We start from the raw sequence: 11527 nt of genomic DNA, 5'->3' as shown, positions 1-11527 counted from the left end.
CCAATGCTGCTCGCGCTCTCTCCTTCTCTCGCACTTCCTGCCACTTAGCAGTGGGTGTCAGGTTACATTGTGTTGCATTCAAAGTTGTCGGAAAAAAGAGTTTCATGAGCTTAATTTCCGATTTGCCATAACTATTTATTGAATTCATTGTCGCCAGCTGGGGTGGCAACAGGGGTGGCAAGGCCACCCTAGTAGATCCGTCCCTGGTCTATGGTTAGCCTCACCTGCCGCGGCTCTGATGTAGCTCACATGGAGCTACATCATACACTGACACTCCTTTTTATTGTGTTAATATGATTTCAGAAGAAGAATTAAAATCTTTTGACTCGTTTTTATTCTCTCTTCTTCCCGGATTCCTTGATGTTGTCATTGTATCAGCTGAGCCACAAAGACAAACGCTTTCCAAGTACAATCATAACATTTATTAGACGAACAAACTAATGAAGCTGAGATAACTCATAATAAAATCACAAACCAGAATCCAATCACTACACAGACATTAACACACCAAGACAAACTGACGGGGAAGTATTTCACCGATGCACCGTTCCCCGGAGACAGCATCAGGGGTAAGCCCGGAGCGATCTGAAGTTAAGGTTCCGGGTCCTATACTTTTAAAGGAGGGCGTGTTTCCCTTCTCTGCTGTATTCAAATTAGGGTAGTGTCCTTAGCTTGTTCATTTAAATCTAATTCACTATGTTCCAGTAAAAACCTGTTTTTGTTATTTTCTTATGAGTGGAGACAGATGTTTTTTATAAACCTACCTGGGAGGAAACTGGTCAGCGACAAGACCAGATTGTTTTACACCAGCTGTTAAATCTTATCAAGGTGGTCAAAAGGTTAAACTCACACACAGAGCCACGACCCCCTGTGAATGCCTGTGTAACCGGGTTCTGCTTCACTCCACTGGACCAGCCCGGCCCAAGTGACCCCTCCACTCTGCGTTGTGTAGTTTTAAAGAAGACCAGGAGTTTCTGGGTGATCTGCAGTTTATTTCCTGAATGAGAAAATATCGGGTTGGAATCAGTGCAAGGCTCAGCTTCAATCAGCTCACTGCAACAGAGCGTTAAGTTAGCTTTTTAACGAGCACATGAAGTGTTTTATAACGAAATTAAAAGAACAGAAATTAGTGCCAGGCACGTATCTAGTAAATATTAATTGCACTCTATTTATCTAAGTTAATAAAAATGATGTTTTATCGATTGCTAACATTTTTCTACTCGGTGTGCTGAAGAATGAAACTCACCTCTCGTGCAGCTTTCAGACTGGCACTGAGTGCAGGAGCCAGCAGCATATAACCAGCCACACAGAGAGGGGGCGCTATTTCCCCGTTGCACTGATACATAAAGCAAGTGGGATTCTACAACCTGAACACTGTTACACCTGGTCAGTCCACAGAGAGACTAACTGTGTTTTAAATTATAGAGAACTACAAGCTAAATTATTTTAATTCAGCTTAGAGTTATGTTTCAATAAAAATATCCTACATAAGAGATTACGCTGATTGAACCATGAATATAATTTGGAACCAAATTTTCTTATTTATAACACTATTAACTTGATCTAATATTTGAACATATTATCGAGTCTAAAAACTAGCATATTTTAGATTTATTTTCTTAACAATTGCTTAGAGATTTAGGAGTCAGTTCAAAATGGAGCCATCCAGAAAGCATCCGTCTTCATGACACTCCTGCTGCTGGTCTCATCTCAGACCAGCAGCAACACCACAGGAAAACCAAAATGTTTTCTGTTCTGTGGGAAGAGGAGGTTTCTTTTGTCGTTTTCAGGTGTTGGTACATTTGCACTGTTTCTGGGAGATTCTATCATTTTTTTTTGTTTAAAATATGCAATCTTTGTAAATTCTCTGTGGACTGAGATTCTTATTTGAAAAGTAATGGTTTGTCTGTGTTTGCTCTTGTGTCGTCTCTGTGTCGGAGGGAAACTCTTCAGTGATGAATTTTGTGGTATTCACCCCTGGGCTCTGGAGGAATCTAATGTTTATAAGTTTGACCTCTGACCTTTTGTGTTCTGGTTCTGACCACTTTATGTTTTGAACATATTTTATCTGACAAATATTAATTTGTGTACAAATATTAATGCAAGGCGACTTCCTGTTCTGAGCAGCTCGGGTTCTGGGTCGGTCCAGTAGTTCTCCAGAATGTTCTGGTTCCTCAGAGTAAAATTGAGTGTTTCTGTTTTCCGAGCCTGGAGCGAGTCAGTGAAGCCGCCCTGACCTTTCACCCTGTTCTGTGCTAACGGTCCCCTCCTGAAGCGGACTGTTTACCCGCTCACGCTCCGGTTCGGACCCGCCGCCAGGTGAGCTCGCGGTGCCCGTTAACGGCTCGGTTCGGTCGCTTCAGCAGAACCGGGGCGGTACCGTCTGGAAGCTAACGGCTAACTGCCACAGATGGAGGAGTTTCTGCGGAGCTGCCGGCGGACCCTACAGGTACCGGAACCGTCCTCCGACCCGGTCCCGCTCAGGTTTGGCTGAAGCTGTCCAGCAGCTGTAACGGGTCGCAGAGGCTGTTTTTGTTTGATTTATTGTAATAAACCGATACGCTGGGGTCACTTCCGCCTACACAGGTCACTTTCAAAATAAAAGTCCCGGTCATGGTTTAAAAACGAACTGCGGGGATCCCAGAACCGAAAACTTCATGAACGTTTTCTTGGAGCTGCAACAGGATTCAGAGTATTTAATAAAACGAACATTAATACAAAAAGTTTATTTGCAGTATTTTGCTTCATAGAAACGTTATACAGTCAAACTAGAGTTTTTATTTATCTTGATAGATTGGTCTTATAACATTTCATTCCGTTTTGTTTTTTATTTATGTTGCTGTAAAGTTCAGTGTTTCATTCTTCTTCTGTGGTTTGCTCTAATAAGATAACTGTCCCTTTGATAAGTCACCAATAAATGCAACCAATCACCTGATCGGTCCAGGTCAGCCACACCTGGAGAATCAAGAAGTCACTTCAACGGAACCTTTAGACTGCATGAAGTAGGCCAGAAGTTTCTAAAACCCAGAGATCCCATCCGGACCAGAACCAGATTCCGGCCTGGTCCTGGTTCTGACTGCTGCGTCTCGGTTCTGCAGGAGAACCTGGACCGGGCCGGTCCAGATGTCCACGTGGTTCTGGGGAACGAAGCCTGTGATGTGGACTCCATGGTGTCGGCCATGGCCTTTGCCTACTTCCTGTTCAAGGTGAGGAGTCGCCCAATCAGCTGCCAGGCCTCAGTGAGCCGAGGTCACGCTGTGTGTGTGTGTTTGTGTGTGTGTGTTTGTGTGTGTGTGTGTGTTTGTGTGTGTGTCAGACTGCAGGCAGTGACTCGCTGGTTCTGCCCCTGATGAACATCCGGCAGTCGGACCTGGTGCTGCGGTCCGACATCGTGTTCCTGCTGCGCCGCGCTGCTCTGCCGCAACACCTGCTGCTGTTCCGGGACCAGCTGGATCTGCGGGCGCTGTGGCGCGCCGGCCGCCTGCGGCTCAGCCTGGTGGACCACAACGTCCTGCCCAGGTGAGCAGGGCCCTGAATGCCTCGCCTCCACAGCTGTGTTCTGACCCTCTCTCTCCTGCAGTTCAGATGCTGACCTGGAGGGGGCAGTAGTGGAGGTGCTTGACCACCATCAGGCTGAGAGGAAATCCTCCCCTACCTGCCCCGTTACTGTGGAGATGGTGGGATCCTGTGCTACCTTGGTAACCGAACGCATCATCAAGGAAGCTCCACAGATCCTGGACCAGCAAATCGCCCTCCTACTCTACGGTACACATCTGGATACACACACACCTGGATACACACCTACTGGATACACACACACCTGGATACAACTGCCTGACCAGATTCTGAGGGTCTATCTGATTAGCACCTGTTCTGAACTGTGTGTGTGTGAGCAGCCACAGTGGTGCTGGACTGCGTCAATATGGCTGCCGCTGCAGGTAAAGTGACTCCTAAAGACAGCTGCTACGTTGCTGAGCTAGAGGCGCGATTCCCCTCTCTGCCACCAAGGGGCGCTCTGTTCCAAGAGCTGCAGAAGGCCAAGTTGGACGTCTCAGGTGAGCCTCCGTGTTAGCTAGTACTCACAGTGCTTGCTAGTACTTAGAGCAGTGTTCTGTCTGCAGGTCTGAACATGGAGCAGATGTTGTTAAAAGACATGAAAGCTGTTTCAGGAAGTTTCAACATCGCCATTCCTGTCATCTACCTCACTCTGGAGGTAACACCTGAACTGTACACACAGAAGTACCTCCAATACACAGCAGCAGTACCGTGTGTGTGCCAGCAGGGGGTCCTGTTGCAGCACTTTCCCTCCCTTGTGTTCCAGGAGCTGCTGCAGACGGCGGAGTTGGAGGAGCAGCTTTCAGCTTTCTGTCACAAGTCTGGATTTGATTTGCTGCTTATGATGACGATCTCCTTCACTGAGAGAGAGGAGCCAATCAGAGAGCTCGCTGTGTTCAGCCACAGCAGTACCTGCAGGGAGCAGGTACCTCATGTACCACACACTGGAAGTATCATAGTAGTATCGTAGTACAGGGTTTCCCCCAGAAAACTTGCTAAGCCCGGTGGTCGGGGCGTTGAGTCGGTCCACCGTGTTTTGTATTAAAAGACGTTAAGTTGACAGGAAATGTAAAAGTATTACTGTGTAATTATGTTACAGGAAAACATCTCCAGTGAAATGCTATTTAAACCCACAACTAGTCTAAAAACAACAAATTTGCACTTCTGTTTAATCCAAATTAAGTCAGCAGCTCCATCAGGCCCCCAAGAGCTTCAGGGGCCCCATAAACGCTAATATTTTAAAACGGACCACAGATACATAAATGTAACGCTTGTTTATTGAGATGATCAATGCTGTTAAACTTTATTCAATTGTTTAGGCATACATAAATTAAATGATTTTAAATTGTTTAACATTTAAATACAAGATTTTAAGGAGCTGGCAAGTTTACTTTGTAAAACTTCAAAGAACAATATTCATAGTTAATTGTTTTGTTACCATAGCAACAATCTGATGCGATGAGTTTAATCTTTGAATTAGTAAACTGTGATTATAACTTATTACTTTTTAGGCTGACCAATTAAACTACTCCCTTCTCCCATATTTCACTAACTCTAACAAAGAAGCTGTTAGAGGTGCTGATGATTTTAGGAACAAAAGGGGCCCCCAAGTCAGATTCTGCTCCAGGCCTCATGCAGCCTTGGACCAGCCCTGCATGATGAGGTAATCTACTGCACTACGCAGAGATGCACAACAAACGGGAGATTTAATTCAATGCTGCTAATGTGGCTTTAGTAGCTCTTCCATTTCGTGTCTGTTGAGTTTTTAATAAGCGTCACAGAAACTATTCTGGTTGGTCGAGTTTATGGGACTCGACCGTGTCTGACGTCACGAGTTTCTCAGATCTCTGCGCGCATTAAGTCTAAGACAACGCATTTGATATGGTTTGATGCATGGTGTAACCGGAAAAATAATACTAAAATAATAATAAAATAATATAAAATCAGCGTGATGCGTGACTCCGAGGAGAGCGTTAAAGCTCCTCACCGGGCTGAACCTGCATGATCAGGTTAGCGCTGCTCGTTATCCACAAACGCTCCGGCCAACCGGGACCACAGACATAAACTTTACAGGAAGACAGACACAGAGCCACACGCTGGGCAGCGTGTTGAGATGGAAACGCCGCATATAATTGTTCGTTCACAAAGATAAATCATTCTCACCGCTCCGCCTCTGAATTCACTACAAGTTATTCCTGCGGTTCACGTTGAGCTGCAACCAGAGCTACGCGGCGGGTTTTAAACTCCTACCTAGAGTTCTCCAAAGGATCATAATTCCTCACAGTAGGTTGATGTAAATATCCATACAGGTCAGCCTGAGTCCAGTTTGAGTGAAAGGAGGCGGCAGCTGTGATTGGTCCGCGCTGTCGGGTTTAAATGCATAAACTATAAACCTATTATAAACCTATCATTTAGGATAAATCTGCTCTGCTAGTGAAATGCTAAGAGCAACAGAGACGCTTGCAGCCCAGCTTTAAAAAAAAAAAATATATATATATATATATTTTTTTCCTTTCCTAGTAACGTAAACAAGCAACCCTTAGCCTGGCGGCGGGGCTAGTAAAGCATGGCGGGCCGCCAGGCTTATAATACACTGGGGGAAACCCTGTAGTAGTATCACTATGAGAACATGGTAGTTGTAGTTCTCCATCAGTACTGTTGTAGTCTCTGCTAGTTGTGGCTGCCATGCCAACCATGAGCCTTTCCTCCAGGTGAGCAGCTACCTGCAGCGGGCCCAGAGCCCCACCCTTGGCCTCAGCCCCGCCCCCTGCCCCCACCCTCTGATCTCAGCGTTCCATCAAGGTGAGGCCTTCACTTGGCTCCCCAGGCGGGGGCGGAGCTTGAGGTGCGTAACATCTGTGCATGGTTGCCAGGTAACGCGCTGGCGTCCAGGAAGAAGCTCCTCCCCCTGGTCCAGGACTTCCTGAGGGAGTGTGATGGCGCTGGTTGCCTAGGAGACGCGGAGGAGGAGCCGGCGGTGCCGCCCACGCCCACGAACAGCCTGGTGGACGGCTGCCCTCTGGACGGCGGCCTGCCGCGCATCACCATTGAGGAGCTGCGGAGCAAGTTTGATAACCTCTGACCTCACCTCTGTTACCACGGCAACATCTCTGGAAAATGAAGATGCAGCATCAGAACACAAATTATGGTCAAGAACTTTTTTAATCTCTCATCAATCTGGCGGGTCCAACAGAACCTACTGGATCGGCCAAAGAGCAGCGGAGAGACGTTCTATCCCAAACCTCCAGAATAAAAGCCATTATTTTAGGAATTAAAGAAACTTTTCAAAAATAAAAGCCTTTATTTCTTGTTTTTAAAACGTTTATTTTTCAGGAAGTTCCATTCAAATACGACTGGAAGTTCGAGTTCATCTCAGAACTCTGGTCACAACAATAAAAGCATGCCAGGTTGGTTCTCAACCCTTGTGTGTGCAAATGATACAAGTTTTACTGTGTGGGGTCAGCTGGACCCCATTTCTAAACACAAGGACTAAGAAAACCTGCCACAATAAAAGTCTGAGATCAGTTCCTTCACAATAAACGCCTGCCACATGTTAGAAGTTCTAAAGCAGTATGTGGGTGGTTCTGTTTGACCTCTACCCGAGAAGAACCTTGGTTCTGGTTTTGGCTCATCTCAGAGAAACGTCTTTTTATTGGATCATAGTTTCTCTGCAGCTCCAGATCTGCACTCTGATTGGCCAGTTTGGTTTCAATAAATGAGCTGGTTCACCACCAGAACCACCAGCCAGAACCGGGTCTTTCTGGGTTCTGTGGAGGATCGTTGTGTCTCAGTGAGAGCTACTTCCTGTTCCTGTCCAGAACCGCAGAACGTTTCACAATGAGCCAGGGAGGAGGCTTTTATTGTGAAACACAAAGAGGAAGCTATGACAAGAAGTGGCCCCTTTCCCTCCAGTGACGGTTTGTTTCCATCTGCAGCAGTTTGACCTGCTGACCTCTGAGCCCCAGAACCACCTGACCCGATAAGAACCAATCAGGTGAAAGCTCTGCTTCACCTGCAGACCCAGGACCAGGTCCACACCCCCAGCTGAGTCAACATTCGACCTCAGTCCACCTGATCTGGCTGCAGAACCTCACCAGACCCAATCTCAGTGGCTCAGAACCAGAACCAACCAGGACTGCAGCAGAATGTTCTGACCCGGATCCGGTTGAGCTGCAGCAGAAACCAGAACCTTCGGACCAGAACATGTGCTGGTTCTGTCTGGTCATTGTTCTTGATGTTCTGGACCGGACATTCTGGGTCTGGAATCCAACCAGAACCAGAACATCTGAACAGGAAGTTTCTGGACCCAGCTGGAGAACGGAACCGGTGCCAGCAGGCTTTAGGGCCCTGCAGCTCCTCCTGCAGCACCCCACCTCACCTGTCTGCACCGACCAGGTGAGCCTGAACCAATCAGAGAGCAGCTCTGCCCTGCGATGCAGACGGACCTGCTGGACGAGTCAGACAGGAGAGAGAGAGAAGGAGGAACACACACACACACGCACACACACACACACACACACACACATCGGCACCCGGTCATACATGCAGAGCAGAACACTCCGTGACATCACTGTGACATCATGAGCTCCCCCACTGGGCAGATGGACGGGACCACCGAGGACAGGTGAGCCCGGTTCTGACCGGACCGCAGCAGAACCTCAGTGTGTGTGTGTGTGTGTGCTTCCTGTTCCTGCTCACAGAGGAAGTCATGTTTCTGTCCAGCGCCGGTTCTTCCCGTCTGTCAGCAAAGGCTTCACTGCCTCAGTTCTGATCCGGTTCTGGTTCAGAGACAGGACCAGGCTGAGGAAAGATCCGGTTCTGGTCCTCAGCAGAAGGACCGGGTCGGTGTAGATGATGTCACTGTTTGGAAAGTCAGCTCCTGATTGGTTCAGGTCCGGTTTACACCGCGATCAGAACTGTGGTTCTGGACCCGGTGCTCTAGGCGTCGGGTCAGAGTGGAATCGGGTCATTGTTTCCTCGACTCTAGAACCTCCAGAACCTGCAGAGCCTTTCCAGTCCAGTGAAATCCTCCACAAGTCCCTGACGGTCCAGAGCAGTTTCCCCTCACACCTGAGGACGACTCGTCCTCTGGGACACCTGGACATGAGCCGACAGGTGCATCTAGTCCAGGTCCACCTGTCCTCTGACTGACTTGTTTCTATTGTTTTGACTGTCTCAGGTGTTAAGCCCCGCCCCCTTAACACGTGGGTTTTTCCCAGCCGGACCCTGAAGGCAGCGTGACGGAAACATGAAGCTCTCACCTGGCTGGGCCTCACAGGAACAATAGGCCCCGCCCTCACCTGCTCAGGTGTGTCAGTGTGAGCAGTCAGGCCGGTTCCTGCTGGGTGACGTTTCACCTGAGCCAGAAAAGCTTCTCACCTGGAGAACCGGACTGGGTCGGTTCCACAGAACCATCAGGTCAGGAGTGAGTCCTGGTACCGGTGGTCCAGTGGATCGCATGTGGGGACACCAGTTCCTCTGGGGATAAATGTCCTTGATGGACAGATGGAGGGACAGCTGGATCAGGTCGGGTCGGTCAGTGAGCTGGGTTACTGGGTCCGGTCCAGCACGGTCAGCTTAGGTCCAGCTACTCAGATGTTGCTTCCTTCCTGGTTTCATGCTTTTTATTTTCTGTGGTTCTGGTTCTGGGTTTACTGGACCAGTAGAACCTGCCTGGTTCTGAACATGTTGACCCAGTTATCCAATCAGAGAAGGGACTCTGTGACTGGATTGTTTCTTAGGAAATGGACCAATCAGAGAGCTTTCTCTGTGACATCATCACCTGCACGTTAACTGTGTGTTCGGCCCCTGCAGGGCGGCTGAGGAAACCCCACAGCCCGGCAGCATCCAGGACATGGAGCTGAGGGAGGAGTGGCTGGACGACGGCTTCCCCAGGTAAGCCCCGCCTCCAGCAGAACCAGAACCGGCCCGCTTACTCAGCTTCAGGCCAGATGACTGCCACAAGCTGAGCAAGCATGTGGTGACAGTGGGCAGGAAGAACCTTCCAGCAAAACCAGAATTAAGGACGGTTCTGAAGGTTCTGATCAGCATTATCACATGAAACCCTCCAGAACCTTCACTGGTTTTACTGAACCGGGTTCTGCTGCTGTTCTGTTCTGTCCCGGTCTTCAGGCCGCTCCCAGAGGATACTGAGGGTCAAGCAGGAGGCTCTGCAGACTCAGGTGAGTCTCTGGTTCCGGTCCAAATGGACGCCATCAATCCATTGAACCGAACCTAATCAAACCCGATCAAACCTCTCTTTAGCCACACCCATCAGCCTGGCCCCGTCGGGCGGGGGAGGGGCCAGGAAGCGGCTGACGGCGCCGGCCCTCAGCGACCCGAACAGCGACAGCTTTTCGGCAGCGGCGCTTTCCGGGACGCCGGACGACTCGCCGTCGCTGGACATCAACCTGGAGGCGCTGGAGACGCCGTCCGGCAGCGAGTCGGGGACGCTGCCGGACGGCGTGCACGACCTGGAGTGGGAAGGTGAGGTGGCGGGGAGGCGGAGCTAAAGGATCCGCTGCTCAGATGGTGATTTCTGACCTCTTCCTGACAGACGACCTGCCTGAGATGGGGCGGGGGCGGTCCGTGGGCGTGGCGGAGCCCAGCGAGGGTCTGATGGAGCTGGACCAGGTGGACCAACATGGCCGCCGGTGGAGGCGGTTCTCCATATCTGGACAGGAGTACCAGGTCAACATGAGCGTCCTGGAGCCATACCTGCAGGTCCTGTCACATGGAGGTCAGAGGTCACACATGAACACCTGCAACACACCTGGAACAACCATGGAGCACACCTGTAGAAGCCTTAAGCATCAGATCAATTTCTGTGTTCACCGTGACGATAAGGGAAATTACCTGTCATTGGCAGGTTACTATGGAGACGGGATGAACGCCATAATTCTGTTCACTTCCTGTTACCTGCCGGAGAACACAGTGGAGGACTATGAGTATGTCATGGAGAACCTGTTCAGGTATGTTTGGGTGTGGAGTCACGGAGCAGCGCATGACAGAAGCCCACCTGGATGGACAGGTGACCCGGCTCTCGTTCTCCCGCAGGTACATCGTGGGAACGCTGGACCTGATGGTTTCAGAGAACTACCTGCTGGTCTACCTGTGCGCCATGGCTCCCAGGAACAAGCTGCCAGCCATCAAGTGGCTCCACCAGTGCTACACCTCCATCGACAGGAGGTAGGATGGATTCCTCTATCAGGGCGGTGCGGGCGGGTGGAGCTAGCTGCTCAGCAGGTGTTTCTGTGCAGGTTGAAGAAGGACCTGAAGGGCCTGCTGGTGGTGCATCCGGCCTGGTACATCAAGGCTCTGATCACACTGGTCAAACCCTTCATCAGGTCTGCAGCGCACACACTGGTCCCACACACACACTGGTCCCACAGACTGGCCCCACACACTGGTCCCACAAACACACTGGTCCCACATACACACTGGTCCCACACACTGGTCCCACAAACACACCGGTCCCACAGGCTGGTCCACACACACATTGATCCCAAACACACTGGTACCACAGGCTGGTCCCACATACACACTGGTCCCAAAAACTGGTCCCACACACACCGGTCCCTCACACTCTGGTCCCACAGGCTGGTCCCACATACACACTAGTCCCACAGACTGGCCCCACACACTGGTCCCACACACACACACTGGTCCCACAAACACATTGATCCCAAACACACTTGTCCCACAGGCTGGTCCCAAAAACTGGTCCCACACACACTGGTCCCACACACACACACACTGGTCCCACACACTCTGGTCCCACAGGCTGGTCCCAAAAACTGGTCACACACACAATGGTCCCACACACACACTGGTCCCACACGCACACTGGTAACACACGCACACTGGTCCCACAGGCTGGTCCCAAAAACTGGTCCCACAAACACACTGGTCCCACAGGCTGGTCCCAAAAACTGGTCCCACACACACACACTGGTCCCACACACACACACAC

At 50.0% G+C, this 11527-nt stretch overlaps 2 protein-coding genes and 1 long non-coding RNA gene across 4 annotated transcripts; 2 read left to right on the top strand and 1 right to left on the bottom strand.

The window, feature by feature from the left end:
* Nucleotides 1-2199: 2199 nt before the first annotated feature.
* Nucleotides 2200-6845, top strand: prune (prune exopolyphosphatase). Its single transcript, XM_007543066.2, has 9 exons — nt 2200-2449; nt 3099-3206; nt 3317-3519; nt 3581-3765; nt 3897-4055; nt 4122-4213; nt 4322-4480; nt 6267-6357; nt 6429-6845. Exons 1-9 carry the CDS (start codon nt 2411-2413, stop codon nt 6635-6637), a joined length of 1245 nt encoding a protein of 414 aa, XP_007543128.1. The 5' UTR covers nt 2200-2410; the 3' UTR covers nt 6638-6845.
* Nucleotides 6846-6968: 123 nt separating this feature from the next.
* LOC103131438 (bcl-2/adenovirus E1B 19 kDa-interacting protein 2-like protein) lies at nt 6969-11190 on the top strand. Of its 2 annotated transcripts, none has more exons than XM_016666644.1 (8): nt 6969-7950; nt 9370-9450; nt 9688-9737; nt 9820-10041; nt 10112-10294; nt 10424-10526; nt 10612-10743; nt 10815-11190. In XM_016666644.1, exons 1-8 carry the CDS (start codon nt 7790-7792, stop codon nt 11173-11175), a joined length of 1293 nt encoding a protein of 430 aa, XP_016522130.1. In that variant the 5' UTR covers nt 6969-7789; the 3' UTR covers nt 11176-11190. The 2 variants fall into 2 exon arrangements, with proteins under 2 accessions (XP_016522130.1, XP_016522131.1); XM_016666645.1 differs by having other exon boundaries at nt 7859-8179.
* Nucleotides 10239-10704, bottom strand: LOC107834775 (uncharacterized). Its single transcript, XR_001660602.1, has 3 exons — nt 10574-10704; nt 10411-10473; nt 10239-10327 (listed from the first exon to the last, which is right to left on the bottom strand). It is a non-coding gene; the product is annotated as an uncharacterized LOC107834775 (long non-coding RNA).
* Nucleotides 11191-11527: the final 337 nt, after the last annotated feature.

The sequence above is a fragment of the Poecilia formosa genome, unplaced genomic scaffold, assembly GCF_000485575.1.
Source record: "Poecilia formosa unplaced genomic scaffold, Poecilia_formosa-5.1.2 Scaffold761, whole genome shotgun sequence".
Taxonomy (NCBI): domain Eukaryota; kingdom Metazoa; phylum Chordata; class Actinopteri; order Cyprinodontiformes; family Poeciliidae; genus Poecilia; species Poecilia formosa.
Note: the sequence above shows the minus strand (reverse complement) of the source record. Positions and strands in the feature narration are given on the sequence as shown.